The following is a 23108-nucleotide window of genomic DNA, read 5'->3' as shown; positions in this document are numbered from 1 at the left end:
ATTAATTACTTTAGCACGTTAAAGATATTCTCTTAATACCACAGCCTCTTCTAAAGAGGATGCTCATCATCCTCTAACCATCTGTCATCCCTCCTCCCCAAAAAACTAATTAGGGTCTCATCCAGTCACACATTATAAGTGATGCAAATATGGATAGTAAAAAACACAATTTAAAGATGTTAGTACAGTAACATTTTGTTTTAAAAGCTGAGGACTTCAGAACTAGTCTTTTATGCTCTAATTACTGAAGTGTTTATTTTCCTAGTAGGTTGTTAGATATTAAACTTTAAAAATTAAATTAAACACACACACAAACTTACAGATAGTAGAGCTTTCCTGCAGCAGGCAGTTCCCTTTTTCGGTAATCTATTCCAGAATCTAGCTGGACAGTATTGCAATATTCCTACAAACCAAACACAGAAAATGTCTTTTCAAACAAGGAGTGGCTCAGAATTGTAAGCTTTCTGCTAAATAATATGTCTTTAATTCATGAAATGTTTTAACAGAATAAAATAATGCTCTTAGGACAAAATTAAGATTCATAAAATTCAATTTGCAACATTAAACCAACATAATACATTTTAAAAAATAAGATTTGCATCATACTTTCCAGAAATTTTGCAAACTAGTATTGTCAGCAAATTTTTCAAACAACTTCCCTAGAGTTTTGTTTTGTTTTTATTTTTTTAAAAAGAAAAAAACAAAATAAAACAGAATAAAGCCAGTCAAAACAAAACAGTGAAAGTAACGCAGGACTTCAAAACAGGATAATTGGAAATCAACAACTGCTACCATGATATCTGTTCTCATCTTCAAAACTGCTGCTCATACCATTAAAATAATAAAATCAAACAAAACAGAACAGAATCAAAACAAACAAACAAAACAAAACACTGAATAAAACAAAACAATAAAACGCAAAACAAATATATTAGAATTCAAAAATAAGACAGAAGAAAATCCCCCGTAGTTGCTGTATTGCATATTGTTATCTTCTAAATAGATGCTCAGACTACCAGCTTTAGGCCTACAAAGTCAATCAATCAAACAATACAAGCACTAGGACCAGGACTTAGCTTAGCAACACAAGCATGAGGTCATGAGTTTGATCCCTGGTACCAAAATAAAAAACAACCCAAAAAACAAAAAGTCATTTCAAGCATTAAGTTGTTTTTGTACCTTAGCTGCTATCAACTCGGTCTGTGTTCCCCTGAATCAGCCAGTTGCGGAAGGCTCTTCCTGTCTGCCAGCCTGCATACCAGCTAGCTCGTGCTACCATAATGCCTCCCCACTTCTCCTCCCTCCCAGCCATGGCTGTGGCTGGCTCACAGGAAGGGCAAACTGGCTTCCTGATTCTCCTCCCTCCTGGCCCACGGGTGCTTGTTTTTCCTCCCACTGGCTCATGGGAAGGATTAATTCCCATTTCTTTTCCCTCCCAGTCCATGGCTGCCACTGGCTCATGGAAAAGCTGCTTCTTGTTTCTCCTCCAGGCCCACAGTTACCTCTGGCTCATGGTAAGGACCCATGAGCTGTTTTTTTTTTTTTTTAAATTTTTAACACAGCCCAATTTCCGTTACCCTGGAATGAGAATCTGGAGGCTACATCTCATGGGTCTTAAGCACCACAGTGGAGAAGAAGTCCAAGAGAGCTAGACCTAATATTAGTGACCGTGTTTTATCACCAACGACTAATATGATGCCGCCATAGGTGGAGCTGCTGACTGTGTCTCTTTGCTCTTGTTCTAGCCACCAATGTTTCTATGTCCTTTCCTGATGTAGATGCCTCCTTTCAAACCCGTGTCACTAAAGTCCTTTTTTTCTCCCCTAGGCTCATTTCCTTCCACCCTCCGAGGTGCATCTGTAAGCACACACCTCACACACGCATCCAGCTGCCTGGACTTTAGAATCATGGCTCCTCACACTGCTTGGTCTGAGCAGCCACCTACTGATCTTCATACAGACATCCCTCCTCAATGTTCAAACCCTTGCCTCCGGCCTCACTTCCAGGACCCAAGCTCTGTGATGCATGCCACTGGAAAGGAATACTTCATTGTCCAAAAACATAATGTACAGTATAACAATGCCTTCATATAAATGTACTTGGTCTAGGCTATCTCCTTTAAACCGCAGGGTATCTTACATGACTCAATGTTCTTAATTTAGCAAAAGCTTCTTTTTTCTATTAAAAAATAATGCTAGCAGAAGTTATACAAGCTTCAATTTCTCATTCTGGATAACTAACTTCTTGAACATCTGAGTGATTATGCCCTACCAAATGATTGCATTTGTACATTCCCTAATCACCACCAAGGAATACATAATCAGCAGCAAAAGAACTGTACCCAAAGCCCTTAGACGTTAGCTCTTAATTGTCTGAAAAATACTAACACTCAGTTTATATTTTTAAAGAAAAATAAACCTCAAACTTTCAAATTTTAATCACTTGCCCTAGATTCTTCAAAGACCTTTACAGAAGGGTGAAACAATGTATTTCCAAGCTGAGAGTAAATCTAACCAGCAGGATCTCTAAGTAACTTCCTAATTTTGAGGTATATTTACAAAACCTGTGACTTTTTAGCACCGTCCTATTCTAATGCATAACACCATAATATTAATCAGCCACTAAATGAAATTTGTTTCAAAATAATTTGTATATTATGTATACAAAGGACAAATACAATTGTACAATCTAAAAATGCAATTAGGAAATTTGAGAAGAAAAAGGAGGTTAACACACTCTTATAAGCATTCTCAGGAGTCAAAGGCTGTTGACTTCAGACAGAAAGTCATAACTAAAAGAACTGTATTATAGCAATTTACACCTTCCTCAGATCAACTGTGTGTATTTCTGGTTTTGTGTGGTTTTGGGTTTCCTGAGACAGGGTCTTACTATGTAGAGATTAGAGGCGTGTGCCACCACATCTTGCTTACTGTATGCCTTTTTTAGCAATCCTGAATAATACTCCTAGGAAAAATGACCACCTCATACAACTTTAGAGAGCTTCTAGTCCACTCCCAGCTTGAACAAAGAATGATATTGTAGAGAAAATCCTTTAAAACTGCTACATATTAACCTCTTAAGGAAAGATTGAAAAGATTTACCCCATTGAAGTACATTTTATTTAAAAAGCAGTACTGTGCCATAAGTCATGGCATCCCAGCAGCATAATCCCAGCATTTTGGAAGGCTGAGGCAGGAAGATGCTGAGCTCAAGCTCAGCCTGGGGCAATTAAAGAAATTAGAGAGACCCTGTCTCAAAACTTAAAACAAAATAGAAAAAGGATTAGAGATTACACACACACACACACACACACACACACACACACACACAATCAGATGTTATATCTAAGTCAGTAAAAGATTCTTATCATGAAAAAGCACTTTTGCTTATTATATAAAATGTAGAGCAAAAGGGGAAAAAAGCCACATAAATAAAAATTGTATGCCTGACCTGATTATACAAAATAGTAATTTGAAAAATCAAAATCATTACAGGTTTTTCCAATATTCAATTGACATGTATATATAGTTTAAATATCAGGACAACAAAAAAGAAAAAAATAGTTGAGACTTTCTTGTTTCAGGAAATGAAATATTTCAATAACTAAGACCTTTGTGTTAATTCTTTAAAAGGTATGTTTTCTGAAAAAGTGATTCGTGCACACTATAAAAAATTAAAACTCTTAAAAGTACAAAAGTAAAAAAAAAAAATCCTTCTCAGAAAAACATTTGCTTACAGCTTACAAGTTTTTCCTAGACATAAAGAGATGATATGTGGCCATGCCACAATTTATTTGTTTATTCTACTGATGACGGATATCTGGGGTTTCTGGTTATTTGCTCTTCCACAGACATTCTTGGATGTGATATTTTAGTGCTCACATGATGTGCTTTTGTCATATACATACTTAGAAAAGGCATGAAAGGGACGTATATGACTGTGCAAGACTGTGCTTCGGTGGACACTGCCCATTTTCCAAAGGTTTGTACCCCAATCCTCATTTCTTAGTGTGCGTGAGCATTCCTAAGTGTTTGCATGCTGCTGGGTTAGAGAAACATAGCTGACTTTTCAGTGCTGACTTTGCAATCTGTACTGTTATGTGTGTACCCAGCTGCATTCATCTGGTGGTCTTTGACTCTTCCTATCTGGGTACTCTGAAGCTTATCTTTTTGGTGACAATACCACTGACTTAAAAAAGAACAAAAGAATTCAAAATAATGAGATTGCATTGCTCTTGATCAAGGATGAGGACAATTTCCTCTCAGTTACAAAAATTAAAATATACTGTTTCCAAGATGTAGCTATTATAAATTGTGACGCTATAATACAGAAAAGAGATAAATATCAAGTAGGGAGTTTACATTATCCCTCAAATTACATATTCTCTTGTTTTAAAAATATTTCAATACATGGTAATTTGTTTCGTTTATGTTAACAGTTTATCTTATTTATCTAACAGTTCATTGAAAAGTTTGTGTTATATGTTTCTTTTTTGTAAGAATCTTTTTGGTTTATGTCTAATACTATTTTGATAATAACAATACACAATGTAATAACTTGTTATTCTATTATTTGATTATGAAAACTTATTTTTTTCATAAAATAAAAAAACTAAAATACAAGCTAATATCTGATACTCTTATCTATAAAATGCACATGAAAATTATTCTCATATTTTTGAAGGCCTCATAATAAAACTGGCATAAAATTGATAATGAAATTTGGGGATCTTGGGCTGGGGATTTAGCTCTGCGGCATAAGCACCTGCCTGCCAAGTCCTAGGTCGTGAGTTCAATCCCTGGTACCAAAAAAAAAAAAAAAAAAGAAAGAAATTTGGGGATCTTTGCCACTAATTTTATCTATGTTGTGGTCTGGATGTTTGTATTTTCTCCAAAGTTTGTAGGTTAAAAACCTATTTCCAGTGTGTCATTAAAAGGTATTGAGAGGCGGGCCACTGGGAGGTGATTAGGCCATGAAGGATCTGCCCTCATGAATGGAGTTGGTGCCCTTATTTAAAAGATAGAAAAAGAAAGGCCCAAGAGAACAACTTTGCTCCTTCTTTCCACAAGAAGATGCAGGCAAAATATAAAAGGTACCATCTTCGAATAAGAGAAGAAGCACTCACCGGACACCGAATCTGCTGGTTTCTTGATCTTGGATTACCCAGCCTTTAGAAATGTGAGCAATAAAGTTCCACTGCTTATACATCACTAAGTTTATGGTGATTTGTTATAGCAGCCTGAACTAAGACATCACTGTAACAGCAAACCTGGGTACAAGGGCTTACCACGTGCCAGGGGCTACTCTAAGTCTGTTGGTCTGTCTGCCTGTCTCTGTCTCTCCTTCCCCTCTCCCCATCTCTCTCTCCCATTTAATCCTCTTAATCCTCTCAATGACCCTATGAGGTAGACATTATTATTATCACTATTTAGCAGATAAGGAAACTAAAACACAGATCAAAGAGCCCAAAAGTGAGCAAATCGGTATTCAGACACAGGCTCAGGTGTTCTCAGTTATGCACATCCTACTCGGACGTGCAAGACAAAATCTGCTTGTCCTTGCACAAACATTCTTGCAGTCCTCTGTTAGCCCGCCAGGGAGAAGTTTTACATCTGTTGCTCTTTGTTCACATATTTACCAAGTAAGGTCTACCCTTGACCACAAACCTAAGGAACAGCTATGTCACAAGGAACAGATTTGTGTACTTGTTTATACCACAGGTCTCTACAAAACTTATATGGAGGTAGTTTTTTAGTTAATTGGCTTATATTATGCTTTACATATCAAAACTCCAGGAAAACTTTCCCTATAGTGATTGAGATAGAAAAAAATTGCTTGTAAGTTCCATGACCTAAGGATCAGTCGGTCATCATCATTTCCTGGACCTAGCACAGTACCTAGCACACAGTACACAGTAAGTACACAGTGAACAGAAATTCATCAGAACAAATCACTAGTCGACTCGTGGAACTGTAAACCCCAGGCGCAAGTCAGTATGTCCGAATCTGAAAAGCACCTAATACACTTTAACCCTTTTCCCAAGAAGCTTTTACTACACAATGGAAATGTGCTGCCAGCTATGTTTTGCCAGTTCTAAGGTCAACAACTGAAAAATGGCCAGATTTTAAAAACTGCTGGAGTTCACAGCCTCTTTCTACTATTCATTGCCAGATCTCACCTCCCACACACCGTACTGAACACCTTAGAGTCTCCTCTAGAGCGGATCTTCTCTGCTAGGAGATAAGACTCCTACATCCACAGATGATGGGTGTATAAGTTCAAAATCTCCAGCCCCTCAGCTAATATTCTTTTCAGGGTACTCTGGCTTTGATCTCTTTCAAAGTCTAGGAACTTTCCTCATTTCTAATGCTTATGGAATTATTCATTCTAGTCTCTGGCTGAGTTTGCTACCTCAACTGAGTTCTGACAAAGGACTGTTACGGCTGTGTCTGGATGTCCCTCCGAAGCCTCAAGCAGCATGGAGGCAGGCTTTCAGAGGAGCTGAAGCTGCTAGGATGAGGGGTAGGTGATCGCCGGATCAGCCCACTGACTGGATGGGTACCATCCTACTCCCAGCAGTCTGGATAAGATAAAAGGAGCAGAAAAAGGCTTGATTCTCCCCTTTCTGAAATTTGTGAAAGCACAAAAGGGTCCATTCAGATTTCACGTAAATTTCCATTGCATTCCTTCATCCTCAACAATTACCAGCATTGCGGAAGGTAGAAAACATTTACATTTGTGGCTTTAATTTATTTCCATGTTACATCATTGCTAGCATTTTCATACATCAGTGTCACGCCTACTCCACAGTATTTTACATTAATATTATAGTATTGTTCCTATATAATATAACATGGTTTGGAGAGTGTATTTATTTTCAGCAGGACATCCCATTACCCCAGTAATACTTATCTTTTTATTCACAGTAACTAATAAATCCATGTTAAAATCAAAATATTGCTTTCTTACATTTTATTTTTACAAGGGTAGTATGTTTGAGCTCTGTGAGCCAATTAGGCTTCTGTAGACTAGCTTACCTAACACATTAATATCATAGTTAAGACACTGTTTAGGGGAGAAATTTATTATAGTCCAAAAGAAATACTTTGCAACTTTTGAGACTTAAAAATGCATAGCACCTGGAGCTGGGGATTTAGCTCAGTGACATAAGTGCCTTCCTGGCAAGCATGAAGTCGTGAGTTCAATCCCCAGTACCGGAAAAAAAAAAAAATGCATAGCATCACAAGAACAACAGCAATCTTGTATTCCAATCCAATAATTTAAAGATTTAAAAATATGTAAGCTTAAGTAGACTTAAGAGGCTTTCCCAAAGCCAATGACAGAGCCAAAGGCTAACCAATATGCTTTCTTAATCTCCTGATTTTTCTGCTCCATCATGGAAACCATATAAATACATGTGATGCAATTCTATGAGTTGAATACACATAGGTGTACACACCCTTTTTCACATTCTTCTACTTCCCGTTGTTAAGATTTGTAAAGATTACTTTAGATATTATATTAAGAGTTGATTCAGTTAATCAACTTTATTTATTTATTTATTTTTTGTCTTTTTCATTTTTATCAGTACCAGGGATCGAACTCACGACTGCCTGCTTGCAAGGCAGGTGCTTATGCGGCTGAGCTAAAACCCCAGCCCCCAATCAACTTTATTTTTATAATGTATATATTCTACCAACCAACATAGGCTAAGGAATACACTTTAAGGATTTTCACAAATCTTTAGAAACATATTATCAAGTTCACATTTAATAAAAATAAAACAAATTGAATATTAGCTACAAGTTCACATTTAATAAAAATAAAAACAAATTGTTTGCTACTAAACGTATATTTTGATTATACATTAAAAAGTCTTTTCTATGTATTTTTACTTAAGGACCAGTATACACTTTAGTTCTCTTTAATTTTATATGCATGTTCAGAGATGACATGGTCTCAATAACCTTATGCACTATTTAATACCAATTTAAAAATGAGAAGTATAGAGAGAGCCAATAGTAAATGCAGAGTATTTTGCACTGAGCACCCCTAATACACTATAATTCTGATAGAGAAAAGCTAAGTCCACATAGCAAAAAAAGATTTCTTAGATACCCCGAAGCCTTGAAAACTTGGCCAAACTATTGTTCAGTGTGCACACAGTTTGTGTCTTCATGCTCAGATGTTGTTGAAACAGCAGACTTAAAAGAAATAATGTCAATGAATCCTACCAAGCACTATACATGACCTCTGGGGTAATTAGCAATCATTCAAAAGCAACAAGACTAAAATGTTCTATTCTTTATTACTGTCAGCTCTTATCTTGATCAGCATTTTAATAAAGATGGTTCGTTTCTAAGACAGTTTCATGAATCAGTCATAATTACATTCTGACATGCAGTGAATAGTAAAGCAAAACTAAATATCACTTCATCAACCTTTCTAACCTTTATGCAAGTATTAACTGTAAATAATTTTTACACAATCCTACAACAGGAAATCTGCATATTTCTTAGCTTTGTACATACTTTACCCCAACTAAATTTCCTGTGACCTATACCTGAAGAACACAATCAGCCATAATTATCTAGTTTTGTGAGATGTTCAGGTGTTACCTTTCAGAGTTCAAATCAACTCCAACCATAAAAGGCTACTTTATTCTACAAATGGCACAATATGCAAAATGGGTTAAGTAGCCAAAAGCATCTCAGAGCATTGTGGATTGAAAGAAGTCTCTCTAGAATCAAAATGTCATAATAAAACTACACTAAAGCAAAATAACAACACTTATAGAAGTAGATTCATAGATTACACATTAAGGAATGGATCAGTGATGACTACTGCAGACAATCTAAAATATGTTAAAAGAATACTAATTAGAAAGACATTAAAGCACTTAGGTATCTGAATGGTAGTTTTTTTTTTCCCACCTAACTCCAAATTAGCTGGTGGAAAAGACTGAAAAATTTCTAGAAATATAAAATCCACTTAGAAATACTATTCTGACACTGAGGTTAATGTGTAAAATTTTCAGCTCTGCCTCCAAACCATGCAAAATATATTTACTTTAGAGTTTTAAAATAGTTGATATCTATTATTTTAATATTGAAGAATAATTAAAAGTATTTCAAATCATCAAAGTGGACATAATTCAGTTAGCAAAATAAATTGATACTATATCAATTACTTAATTGTTCAGTTCTCTCATAAAATTTTAAATTAATTTTCTCAAGAATAACATCTTGTCTTCCCAGCTACAGGGTAAATGGACTCTTCTGGGCCTAGAGCTACATTCTTGAACTTATGTTACACTTACACCTTTCAAATAAATAAAGCTTGTAGTAAATGTACTAAGTAATATTTTAACCAAACTGATTTCCATTTACAAACTTAAATACTGGGAAATAATAATGTGTTTCCCAGTTCACTTTGTGTCATTTCACTTTGAAAATAATTTTTCCCTAAAACCAACCTAAAATTATTCCCTGCATATTTCTTATAAAACCATTTTACTAGAATGCTACTGACTTGACGCCAAAGAAGAGCACGGCAAGGAGCTTTTGCATATGGGATTAAACACACAGGCATGCATTTGTCTTCTATGTGATCATTTTTGTTTAACTTTTCTATTTAGCTTTCTTGCATATGATTCCTTTATCTTATAGAAGGTGCAAGCAAAGAAGGAACAAGAAGTGTTGATTTAAGAAAATAGATTTCCCAGAAAAAAAGAAGAAAGGAAAAAAACCTGTGGTTAAGATTTAAACAAAAGCTAAAGATGGCTTCCTCTGAGCTCTGATGAGGTCCGCTACCTCATTACGAACAACTGCAAACTTGTGATGCATTTTGTTTCAAGAGAATCCAAAAGTCCTCGGTATAAAGCAGACAGGGGGTGCAGGGTCCATTCACTCTTTCTGTATCACAACCATTATGTAAAAAGTATAAAACACTGCCTTTATGCTGCCAAGCCACAATGACTCTTCCTACATCAAAGGACTTGCACCACTAGGGTTTTTTTTTTTCAAAATTTATTCAAGCCAAGGGCAGAGAGACAACGATTCATACACGCTAATTACGCCTAATTATCTATTCCCTGTTCTGACCAGCTTCGGCCAGTGTTATTTGCTATCTGGATTTCTCACAACCTCCCTTTGCCCTGTCCATCCAGCCCAACAGAGGAGGCTTTGAAGAAAACAGTTGTGGCTTTTTAAAGTTTCCTCAATATAGAGTTCAAGCAAATTAAATAATGATGCTGTTAGTTTTGACACATTTATGCGTTAAATATGAGGACCTCTTGGTTAATTTGGCAAATTCCTCAGATCTCTTCATGGGTGGAATCATAGTAACACACTCTCTTACAGGAGCGTCTCCTCAAGTTTTCTTTTCATGATCTAAATGAAATGTTTATTGGATTAAAGTTCTTCTCTGCAGACCTCCATGGTGGCCTGTGACAAAGAGCTTAAAAGTTCTATTAATTGGCTTGAGTTTTCAGGGAAGAGAAAGAGACAATTCTATTTCAAATTACATCACTAGTCAAGAAAATTGCCACGTGTTATTAAACTAATTTATCTCAAGATTCAAAGATGCAGCTAATTCATATTTAAGACACATGCTCTTTAAACAAGTTTTGTTATCTAAGAATTGATTTCTTGTAATTTAACCAAAAATAACTATTTATTCAAAGAAAATTCAAGTCCTAAACAGTATATATTTTAGTTCCAAGCCGATAGTTCATTGATTTTAGTTAAATATAAATTTATATACAATCGATTTTAATTTTATACAACTACAAAAAATATTTTTAAAAGCATAAACCCTAAATTGTTTTTCTATAAGTAGGCCCTGACTATACAAGATCTACATCCTAGGATAAAATATATAAAATACATTTTAAATCTGCATCTCAACAATTTGTATTTTAGATACTTATTAATTTTAGAAACATAAAATAAAAACACCATTAAAAACAAACTGGATGTCTGTTATTATAGACAATTTTAAAAGCAGACTTTTCTCAAACATATTTTGAAGTAGGTTTATTTATAAAAATATCTCGATCTGGGCTTGGTGGTACACATGTATCATCTCAACTCAGAAGGTTGAGGCAGGATTGTCGCAAGTTTGAGGCCAGCGTGGGCTACACTGTGAGTTCAAGGCCAGCCCAAATGATAAAGTGAGACCCTGTCTCAAAATAAAGTAAAATAAAATATTTTGGGTCAACTTTATGAACTTATTTAGCCTAACATATGATAATTATAGAAATATTTTACAAGTCAAATAAACATTTTTGTACTGTAAAATACTAAATATTTGGATTCAAATGAACACTTTAATGGTTTGTGGGGGAAAGTCACGATGCTTTTCAATCCAGCCTTTCAGTGTGCTACTTTTGTTGTGTTTCTTTTAATCTGAAAAATTAAAGCAAAGACATTATCACACTAACAAAGGGTTAATTCCTGCAAGGCTGCCTCAGGTGACCACAGAGCTGAGGTCAGAAGGCTGACAGGACCCTGGAGGCAGACGCTAAGGATCCTGCACTCTGAAAGTTATAATGAGTAAACTGACAACGCAGTCTTACAGGCATGTAAGTTACAGGAGGAAAACGCGCTAAATACACATTCATTTGGCAAATCTAAAAACCCAGATGCAGGTGGCTGGACAAAAGTTGTACTTTTCATCTAAGGGTTACAAATAATTTTCCTAAACTTTGTGACTGGAAATTACGCCATGACAATATTCTCAAATTGTTCACTACTGGATGGGGTTCCTCAGGAAAATAAAAGCATAAAGGCTTAAAGGATATACAACAGTCGAGAAACATTACCAAGGTAGGAGATGTGAAACCATTACTTAAACATTAAGCAAATGTTACCAAAACAGTAATAACAACCATGTGACTCCCTTAGATTATAAAGTATCTTTATATGTTGTATATTCAAACTCAACTAATATTAAATCATACTATCATGCTTTCCAAATGGACAAATATTTATCAGAAGAGGAAAATTCATATTTATAAGAACTGTTAGATTCGTATTTTTCTCTAATTTCATTATCTAACTGAAATCAGCCAGATAAAATTAAAAGGCTTTGTTGGTTCCGTTCACTAGCTTACAATGATTATTTTACTAATCAACTAAAATCACCTAAGATGTAACTTAAAGGAAAAAAATACTTAAGAAAAAAGACATCTTGCTGTCATTGTGAATGAGAATTAAAGTACTAAGTTACTAATATGAGAACCTATCCTTGTATGGCTAAAACATAACGCACACTATGGCAGAGGCACACTTCCCACAGGAGAACTGTTTTAGATTTGCTCATAGTGTTAAACTGATTGAGAAAAATCACAAAAACAGAGTTATAAAATTTACAGACAACTTTTTTAAACTTTAAACTTTATTTTATTTTATTTGTTTTTTTGGTACCAGGGATTGAATTGATGAGCTGGCACTTGCCAGGCAGGTGCTTATGCCGTTGATCTAAATCTCCAGCCTCAACTTTAAAATTTATAAGTAGCATTTCTCTCCTCTAGGCATCATTTAGGAACCCATCACAAATGGAAGCTTATGGCTGGTTGATGGATTGAGCAAACAAATTTTTATCCAAATATAAAATACAGGTCTACATTTCATAGATTGCAAGAAACGGATCAGATAAAACCAGCAGTGTTTGTCAGCCAATCTAATTTTCAAGAAGGACAGTAACAACATTCAACTGACATTCACCCATAAACTATTCTTCTGATTCAAGTGGTCAGAATGATAACCAATTGGTCATCTTTTCCCACTATGTGCAATAATTTTAAATGTGATTATAATGCAGTGAGATTATGTAGAGTAAATATTGTTCCAAAAAAGTAAATTTAAAACACATCATTCTTTTAAAGTGTATGGAATTAAAGCCATTTCTAGAAAGTTGATCCTAATAAACTTGATATGTCTCAAGGTTAGAGTTACTCAGAATCAATACTGGATGACATTCTTAGCTTTTGGTCAATCTATCAACCTACTAATAAACTTTGCTGATACAAAGATTCCATCACATAAAACAAGTCATAGTTTATGGGGAAAATGTGCTGTTACACATACCATTTTAAACAGTTATTTGTCCTTATATGTTATATAATTCAAGGGTCAGCAAACTTTTTCTGTAAAAATCAGATAATAACTTTTAAACTTTTAAGGCTACTACTTAACACTGCTACTGCAGTATGAAAAGAGCCTGGTGCACAGCAACACATGTGCATCAAGGTTTTTAATAAAACTATATTTACAAAAATAGCTATAGTTTATGGACCCCAATATGGATAATTACAGGCCACTTTAAAACACTGCAGTGCAGAGGTTAAGATAGATGCCTTTAATTTCATAAAATAGTAATAAGTAGATACTAACAAATGCTTCAACAATTATATTTGTTCATAGACTTTAGGAGAATTACACAAGTTTTATAAATGTCACAACAAAGCCAAGCCCAGCATGGTGGTCACTCTTGTAATCCCAGCAGCACTTGAGTCAAGAGGATCATTGTAAGTTTGAGACCATCCTGGGCTACAAAGTGAGCTCAAGGCCAGCCTGAACTACATAGTGAGACACCATCTCAAAAAGATCAAAAAAAAAAAAAAAAAAGCCATAACAAAGATCCTGCAAGAATGATTGAGGTCCTGGAGAAGATGGCTGACTGGGGGACAGCAAAGGTCAGTGTCTTTAAATCAGTGCTTTAAAAAAAGCAGTTGCGGAGCTGGGGATTTAGCTCAACAGCATAAGCACCTGCCTTGCAAGCAGGCAGTCGTGACTTCAATCCCTGATACCGATAAAAAAACGAAAAAAAAGCAGTTGCCCTGAGGCAGGGGTAAAAAAAGTCTGATAGAGCAGAAAAAATGAAAAGAAAATTGAGCTGGACTAAACCCCAGTGTTTAGAGGGGACAGAGGCAACACTGGCCCACTCCTGGATCATGATACACCAGCCTAACCTGCTACCCAGCATGCACACCATCTGGGGAGAGGGTGGCCCAACCTTCGGTGACAGCTGGCACATTTTAACATCTCCAGGGCCAGTAGGTGGTGGGACACTCAGGGGAGAGAAGGTTTCCCCAACACAGACAACAGCCCAGTAAGTTCGCTATGCCTCGCACATACAGCAGGAGTCACGCAGGAGGCACACATCACTATCAGCTGGCTCCCACAGGGCAGACCCCAGCAACTCCTAGCTGAGAACTGCAGAAGGCAGGGAAAACTTGTTCCGATACAAAGTTTTAGATTTGCCAGAAGAGAGGGAGGACCTCTTACTGTCTCTGTCAGCAAGGCTGAAACAGACAGCTGCCTGACGGGGGTAACAGCACCTCGGCTGGCTGGCAGCTGGTGGGCCGTGTAGTCAGCAGGGAGCCCCGCAGGGGGAAGACACAGAGATGTCCACGGTATTTACTCCCACCCCATCGATTAAGGCAGCCGGCTCTATGCAGGCCTTCCCAGAGTCACCCTGGAGCTGGACACTGGAATGTGCGTTTGGAGGGAGCTCCAGGCAACCGTCTGGCCCATGGGAGGTCACTGTGTGGCCACCTGAAAGCAGACAGAGCTATTTAAAAAGCCATATGAAGCTCTCCGCGAGGACGGCGTGAAGTTTCTATTCTTATTCCTATTGGTATTTTGGTTATTGGAGTTATGAATCCTTGCTACCTTAGTGGATTTGGGTCATATTGATTTTTTTATTGTTTTTATTCTGTTTTCTGTTTTCAGTTTTTTCTTTTCGTTCTTACTTTATTGGTGCTGTCTGGTTGTACTCCAGTAAGTTTCAAGGTTTTCCCTTTGACCTACTCACTCTTAGAGTTTCTTCTCTCCTACCTTTTGATTCTCTCCCCTCTTTACTTTTTGTGCTCCTCACTTCTTCACTAGTTCACCTCCTCCTTGCCTTCTCACCTGCTTTCCATCTAATGGCATTAATGTAACTGGCACCTGTAAAGGTGCATTAGAGAATAAGAGCAGATCAATGCTACAAACCAAACGGTACTGTCTGTTGGTGTTATGGTATGAGACCTGGTGGTCAACTTAACACCAGCTGGATTACATCAGCATGCATTGAGTGAAGATGCCCCACCTGAGGAGGGTTGCCAGGATAAATAGGTGGAGAAGAAGGGAGGTGTGGAGGGCTGAGGCATTAAGGAGGCATTGTGGGTTCTCCTACGAGTTGCTCTTGGTTCTCCTGGAGAAGCTCTGGTCCTCACATCGAGCATTGCTTCCTGGCTCCGGAGGGGATGACATGTGCTTCTTGGTCTCCAGGATGAACTCATCATGCTGCTTCCTGGCATGTACCTGACTGTGCTTGTCATTGGAAGAGCTCAGGGCCTCCATGTCGCTGAGGATGGCTGTGGTGCCTTTCAGGACAGCCCTGGTCTTTGTTGTGAGCGTGACTTCTTGGCTCCAGTGTAGAACCTTCATCCCACTAGCACAGCTCCTTCACCCCACTGGCATAGACTTTCTGGCTTCCACCGCTAACCCTTGGGTCTTCCCCTCACGGATCCGTAAAAGAGACTGGCGTGAGTCCTTCTTGTGGGCCCTGGACCTCCAGTTGGACTCGTAGAGGCATTGTCCTGAGCTCTGAGTTTTTATCTGGACTCATGTGGGACATTGCTGTGGGGTTTAGGCACTTGCCTAAATAATCTATGTCTTTGGTGTTGCAGATAAATTTCCTCCATTTTCCTGTGTTAATTTCCGGTGAACATTATAAAAATATTGTAAACTCCATGTCCTAATCCTAGTAGTTCTCTGTGTACAACCCCTGACTACAACAGTTGGCAAGTCAAGGAAATCCTCAGCAAAACCGGACTTAGAGGTTCTAAACAGAATTACCTAGAAATGTAACAAGTACTTAAAATCTCCTAAACTCCAGGATCTCTAAATACACTGTCACTCACCTGTGGAGATTCTCCTGCCTGCACGAATACTCTCTCAATTGCCCTCATCACCAGGACTTTACACCAGCTATAAAATAACTCCAAGAGATTCCAACTTCCTGTCTGCTTTTTAAAAACCTATTGAGGATTCTCCTGCCTCTTTCTCTTTCTACTGACACATCTCTTCTTTATTCCTTTCCTTTCTGCCCCAACTCCAGTGTGACACAAACCACACTGCAGCATAACAGAGTGCATAAGGGGCACTGACAACGGGGTAAAATTATCAAGACACGTTTTAATGCTCATGACTGATGGGCGCTTGGTTCTACTTACAGTGCTAGAACCAGTAGGAATTCTCTCCTCTCAACACCATGACAGGGTCCGACGAATCAACTGAATACATTGGAAAGAGACAGTATCTCTCAACAAATAGAGGCAAAAATACATCACTAGAACACAGAACCTAAATAAAGATACTGTCGTATCAATAACTCTCCTTACTCTGTTTGGCCTCCATTCTCAGCAACAAAACAAAACAAATAAATAGGAAATGAAAAGGCAAGCCAATAAAATGTTCCCAGAGTCTCCTAGATCTTGCAGAGTGGATGTAAGGGCACCAGTGGAAACAAAAGCAAACAACAGACAGCTGACCCGTACAAAATGATTAAAGAAGCAAATGAACTTGGAGAGATCCTAGAACACATAACACAAAAGACAATACAACTCCCACACAAATTGATGACTGTGTGTAGGGAGCCGCGCGACAGCCCCATTGCTGCCTCCCTGCCTCTCCTATGGGCACAATGCGTCTGCCTACATTAACCATAATCCTCTCCTGCTTACGTCACATACCCGGATGTGACGATGACCCTGCTGTATTCATCCCTGTAGCCTCTTCCTGTCCCACCAGCCCGCCCTTGGCCTATAAAAGATGTGATCACTTCCGGAATAAACGGGGCTTGATCGGATTCTCTCGACTTGCCTCAGTCTCTCTCTGTCTCCCCCATGTGTTTATTTAATCCCCGTTCCCCCTCCAGGTACACCCCACAGATTGATCCGCCCGCCGGATCAACTGTGGAAATGAGGGAAACAAAAAATTGGAAGAACTGATCAACGTGAAACAAAATATGAATGACATATTTACCAAAGACACAGACTCCGGAAGAAGGTACCAAACATAAAATCCCACAGACAAAGAATTCTATAGAATTCATTAACACCAGAAATGAGGAACACGATGACAGCATTTCAGAAAATAAGGGTAAAGTGGAAATTCACAACAATTTATTCAGAGAAGCCTTAGAAATGACAACAGGAGAAATTCATCCAGAAGCTACTAGGTGATACAAATTTAATGCAAAGCTAACTGGAGCTAGAAAAACATTAGAAGACAGCATACCTACAATAAAAAAATCTGCAGAAAACTTTCCAGCCATGAGGAAAGAACTCAATATATAGTGAGCAAGGTTTACAGAATATCAAAAAACTATCAGGAAAGACAGCTCCTCCCAGTACATCATACGTAAAACCTCAGATGCCACACAAAAAGACAGCATTTTAAAAGTGTAGGAGAAACACAATAAATCACAATTAAAGGTAAAGACATTAAGATTACAGCAGAATTCTCAACACAAACTCTAAAGGCTAGGAGAGCCTGTAGTAAAGCATTTCAAGCCCTAAAAGAAGACAAATTAATATATCCCGCAAAACTAGCTCTCAAAATTGATGCGGAAATAATGACACTGCATGAAAAAAATATCTTTTTTTTTTTACTTTTGTCTTATTTTTAAAATTTATTTTAAAAGATTAACATAAAAGAGGACAAAATGAAACAGATCAGAACAATTTAAGCAACATAGTATTTCACCACAAGACAACCCAACATAACAGTAGCTACCATAATGTCTCTTTCCTTGAAATATTTCAGTACACCTTCATACACTATAGTATCAAACATAACAAAATGGTATAAAACCATTCAAGAGAATGAAAGTATTAGAGGGCATTCAGAACCAAATAACAGAAAACGAACAGTGGCTACTCTATTAATTCCTTGTCCATAAAAAAAATTGTTTATAGTATCACACATAATAAAATCCAATAAGATACAACATGATAGAACTGATTGAGACAGAAGAACAAAAGCCTGGTAGGACTTCAAAACAAGATGATATTAAATCAGCACCAGCTATTATAATTTCTTGTTTTCTTCAAAATAACTGTTCATAACATCACAGACAATAAAATCAAACAATCAGGATAAAACCATTCCAAGAATGAATGAGAACATTATAAGACTTCAAAGCAATATAATGGGGAATCATGATTTACCACATACTTTTATGTATTCTTACCATTTCTTACACTAGGGAGACTATATGGTATTAATTCATGTGAGTTTGATTTATTTCACTTATGAGTATGCTCTCAAGCTGTGTCCATTTATTTATAAATATCTCAATGTGATCACTCTTTATAGCTGAGTAGTACTCCACTGTATAAAAATACCACAACTTTTTTATCCATTCCTCAGTTGATGCACACTTAGGTTATTTCCAAGATCTGGGTATTACAAATGGTGCTGCTATAAACATGGATGCACATATATCACTGTAGTATGATGTTTTCAGTTCTTCTGGGAATATGCCTATAAGTGGGATAACTGGAACAAATGGGACTTCCAATCCCAGCTTTCTGTGAAAACTCCAAACTGACTTCTACAATGGTTGTACCAGTCTACACTCCCACCAACAGTGCAGGAGAGTTCCTTTTCCCCCACAGCCTCTCCAGCATTTGTTGTTGGTGGTTTTCTTGATCCTGGCCATTCTTTCAGGAGTGAGATGGAATCTCAGTGTGGTTTTAATTTGCATTTCTCTAATGAGAAATGATGATGAACATTTTTTTATGTATTTATTTGCTATTTGTATTTCTTCACCTGAGAATTGTGTATTCATCTCAGATGCCCATTTTTGAATTGGATCTTTAAATTTTGGGGGTCTGATTTTTTTAAATTCTTTATATGTTTGAGGCAGAAGTCCTTTGTCTGAGGAACAGTTTACTAAGACTTTTTCCCAGTTGTGGGTTTTCTTTTCACTATGCTGGATATTTCTTTTGACATGCAGAAATTTTTTAATAAGACGTGATCCCCATTATTGATTCTAGGAAGTATTTCCCATGCAGTCTGATTCCTCTTCATGAATTCTCTACCTACCCCTATGACTTCAAGATTTTTAATCAATTTGTTTTCCAACAGATTTAGTGTTTCTGTTTTAATATTCAGATCTTTGATCCACTTAGATTTTAATTTAGTACATGGTGACAGGCATGGGTCTAGTTTTAGTTTTCGACATATGGGGAGCCAGTTTTTCCAGCACCATTTATTAAAGAGACTGTCATTTGGGGGTCTGGGGATTTAGCTCAGCAGCATAAGCACCTGCCTTGCAAGCAGGCAGTCGTGAGTTCGATCCCCGGTACCAATAAAAATGAAAAAGACAAAAAAAAAAAAAAAAAGAGACTGTCATTTTTCCAGTGAACAGGCCCCTTTATCAAAGATAAGGTGGTTGAGTATGTTTGTAGTTGTGGTCGTATCTTCTAATCTATTCCACTGATCTTTAGATCTGTTTTTATTCCAGTACCATGTTGATTTTGCTACAGTTGCTTTGTAGTATAAATTCAAGTCAGGGATTGTGATGCCTCCTGCCTTGCTTTTGCTGCTTAGAACTGTCCTTGCTATTCTAGGTCTCTTCTGGTTCCAGATGAATTTTAGGATTGATTTCTCGAGATCTATGAGGTTTGTTGATGGTATTTTTCTTGGGATTGCATTGAATCCGTATAATAGTTTTGGGAGAATGGGCATTTTCACAATATTTATTCTTCCTATCCATGAAGAGGGATGTGTTTCCATTTTCTGAGATTAGATTCAATTTCTTTTTCAGGGCACTATAATTTTCCCCATACAGACTTTTTGCTTCTTTCATGAGATTAATTCCTAAGTATTTCATTTTTTTGGATGCTAGTGTGAAGGATGTGGCTTCTCTTATTTCTCTCTCCATAATTTTGTTGTTAGTGTATAGAAATGCTATTGATTTTTGAGCATTGATTTTGTATCTAGCTACATTGCTAAATTTATTTATTGTATCTAGGAAACTTTCAATGGAGTTTTGGGGGTCTTCTATGTAGAGTATCCTGTCATCTCCAAATAATGATAATTTAACTTCCACTTTTCCTATCTTTACCCTTTTTATTTTTCTCTCTTGTCTAATTTCTCTGGCCAGTATTTCCAGTACTATGTTGAATAGGAGCAGTAATAAGGGACATCCTTGTCTTGTGCCTGATTTTAAGGTAAAGGCATTCAGTTTTTGGCCATTTAATAGGATGCTTGCTGTTGGTTTGTCATACATGGCCTTTATCATATTAAGGTAAAGACTATCTATTCCAACTTTCTGTACGGTTCTTATCATGAGTGAGTATTGGACCTTATCAAAAGCTGTTTCTGCATCTATAGAGATGATCATGTGATTCTTACTTTTGGCTTTATTGATATGATGGATTACATTTGTTGATATATGTATGTTGTACCATCCCTGCATGCCTGGGATGAATCCCATTTGGTCGTGGTGTATAGTCTTCTTGATGATTTGCTGCATCCTATTTGCCAATATTTTATTGAGGATTCTTGCAACTCTGTTCATTAGGGAGATTGGCTTGTAGTTTTCTTTTTCAGTTTGGTCCTTCTCAGGTTTTGGTACTAGAGTAATATTTGCTTCCAGGAATGACTTAGGAAGGATTGCTTCCCTTTCAATTCCACTGAAGAGTTTGAGGAGTGTCGGCATTAGGTCTTTGTATTTCTTGTAGAATCCCACAGTGAATCCGTCTGGGCCTGGCTCTTCTTTGTAGGTAAGGACTTAATTACATTTTCAATTTCATTAATAGAAATTGGGTTATTCAGCAGTTTTACATCTTCTTGACCTAGCTTTGCTACTTCATATGCTTCTAGGAATCTGTCTATTTCTTCTGTGTTATCAAACCTTTGAGAGTAGAGGTTTTTGAAATAGGTGTTGCTGATCTTCTGTATTTCTACAGAGTCTGTAGTAACTTCACCTTTTTTGTTCCTTATTGCAAAAATTTGAGCTTTTTCTTTCCTTTTATTAATAAGGTTGGCTAGGGGCTTCTCAATTTTATTTATTCTTTCAAAGAACCAACTCTCTGATTCATTGATTCTTTGGATTGTTTTCTTAGTCTCTATTGCATTAATTTCTGCTCTGATTTTTATAATTTCCTCCCTTCTTTTGGCTTTGGGCTTGACTTGCTCTTCTTTTTCTAGATGTTTGAGGTGTAACATCAGGTTATTTATTTGTATTCGTTCTGTTTTCCTGATGTGGGAACTCAGTGCAATAAATTTTCCTGTGAGGACCACTTTCATTGCATCCCAGAGATTCCAGCAAGTTGTATTTGTATTTTTGTTTGCTTGTAAGTATTGTTTAATTTCTTTAATTTCCCCTGTGACCCACTGATTGCTCAAAAGTGTGTTATTCAACTTCATGTGTTTGTGGAATTTTTGCAGTTTCTTTTATCATTAATTTCTAGTTTAATGGTGCTATGTTTGGATAACATGCATGGGATAATTTCAACTCTTTTGCATTTATTTAAATATGTTCTGTGGGCCAGTATATAGTTTATTTTAGAGAATGTCCCATGTACTGCTGAGAAGAATGTATATTCTGATGTTACTAGATGGAACACTCTGTATATGTCTATCAAGTCCATTTGTTCACAGGTGTGATTCAGTTATTTCTTTGCTGATTTTCTGTCTGGTTGATCTGTCCCTTGGTGTCAATGGTGTGCCAAGGTCTCCTGTTACAATTGTGTTATTGATTATTTGATTTTTCATTTCTATTAATACTTGCTTTGCATAATTGGGTGTTCTGGAATTTGGTGCATATATATTTAAGATTATTATCTCTTTGTCTTGAAGTGACCTTCTTTATCTCTTCTGATCATTTTTGGTTGGAAGTTCACATTGCCTGCAAACAGAATAGCTACCCCTGCTTTTTGGAGGGTTCCTGTTGCGTGAAGAATTGTTTTCCATCCTTTGACTTTCAGTCTCTGAATTTCCTTTTGGGTTAGATGGGTTTCTTGTAGACAGCATATGGTTGGATGATGTTTCTTGATCCATTCTGCCAGTCTGTTTCTTTTAATTGGTGAATTGAGACCATTTACATTAGTGGATATAACTGTTAAATATTGATTTATTGTTGACATGTTATCTTTCTGCTGTTGTATCTTTATCTTTCCATTTTCTTTCATTGTCTGCTTTGCTTAGTGGTTTTTTTCCTAAGTATATCTAAACTGTCTTTCAGTATTTGTAGGGTTGGCTTGGTGATCATAAAGTTCTTCAGCTGTTCTTTGTCATGGAAGTATCTTAAGTATTTCTCTTATTTCTCCATTGATTTATAGGACAGTTTGGCAGGGTACATTAGTCTAGGTTGGAAATCATTTTCCTTTAGGATCTGAAATACTTCATTCCATGCTCTTCTTGGCTTTATTGTTTGTGCTGACAAGTCTGCAGTGATTCTGATAGGTTTTCCTTTATAGGTGATCTGTCTTTTGTCTCTAACAGCTTTTAATATTCTATTCTTATGTTGGATTTCTGGGATGGTGATTATTATATTTCTGGGTGTAGTTTTATTTTGGTTATGGCTATTTGGAGTTCTATATGCGTCACTATTCCTAATGTCAGTTTCCATTCTCAGGTTTGGGAAATTTTCAGCTATTACTTCTCTAAATATCCTCTTGATATCATTTGTGTTGTCCCCTTCTTTTTCATTTATCCCTATCAATCTTATGTTGTTTTTCTTTGCATCACCTGTTGAGTTGTTACTTCCTGATTCCTTGTTATTTTTAAAAGATCTTTCCTTTCCTGTTCACTAGCTGCAATCTTTTCTTTGAGGTCTGAAATTCTATCTTTACTTTCGTTGAGGTGGTTTTGACAACTTTCAATGGAATTTTTTATTTCTTGTATATCTCTTTGAATCTGCTTTATGCATTCTTTTTTTTTCTTATATTGTTCAACCAGGGATTCTATATTTTTATTTTGTTCCTCTAATTTTTTAACTGTATCTTCTTTAGATGTGTTCAGCATCTCTTTCATTACTTATATCATTTCTTCCTTTACCTGGGAGATTATTTCTAGTTTGAATTCTTTTAAAGCTTCCCA

The 23108-nt window shown here is 36.7% G+C and overlaps 1 protein-coding gene across 3 annotated transcripts in view; it reads right to left on the bottom strand.

Moving 5' to 3' along the window:
• Afg1l (AFG1 like ATPase) overlaps positions 1-23108 on the bottom strand; it is a 217662-nt gene that overhangs the window by 78979 nt on the left and 115575 nt on the right. For all 3 annotated transcript variants that reach the window (XM_063253978.1, XM_063253977.1, XM_063253979.1), the window contains exon 8: positions 321-403. In XM_063253978.1, coding sequence (XP_063110048.1) covers positions 321-403 — 83 coding nt within the window. The remainder of the gene's footprint in view (positions 1-320; positions 404-23108) is intronic.

This window comes from Cavia porcellus, unplaced genomic scaffold, assembly GCF_034190915.1.
Source record: "Cavia porcellus strain 051 isolate PalLab524CR breed Dunkin Hartley unplaced genomic scaffold, mCavPor4.1 scaffold_7, whole genome shotgun sequence".
NCBI classification, from domain to species: domain Eukaryota; kingdom Metazoa; phylum Chordata; class Mammalia; order Rodentia; family Caviidae; genus Cavia; species Cavia porcellus.
Note: the sequence above shows the minus strand (reverse complement) of the source record. Positions and strands in the feature narration are given on the sequence as shown.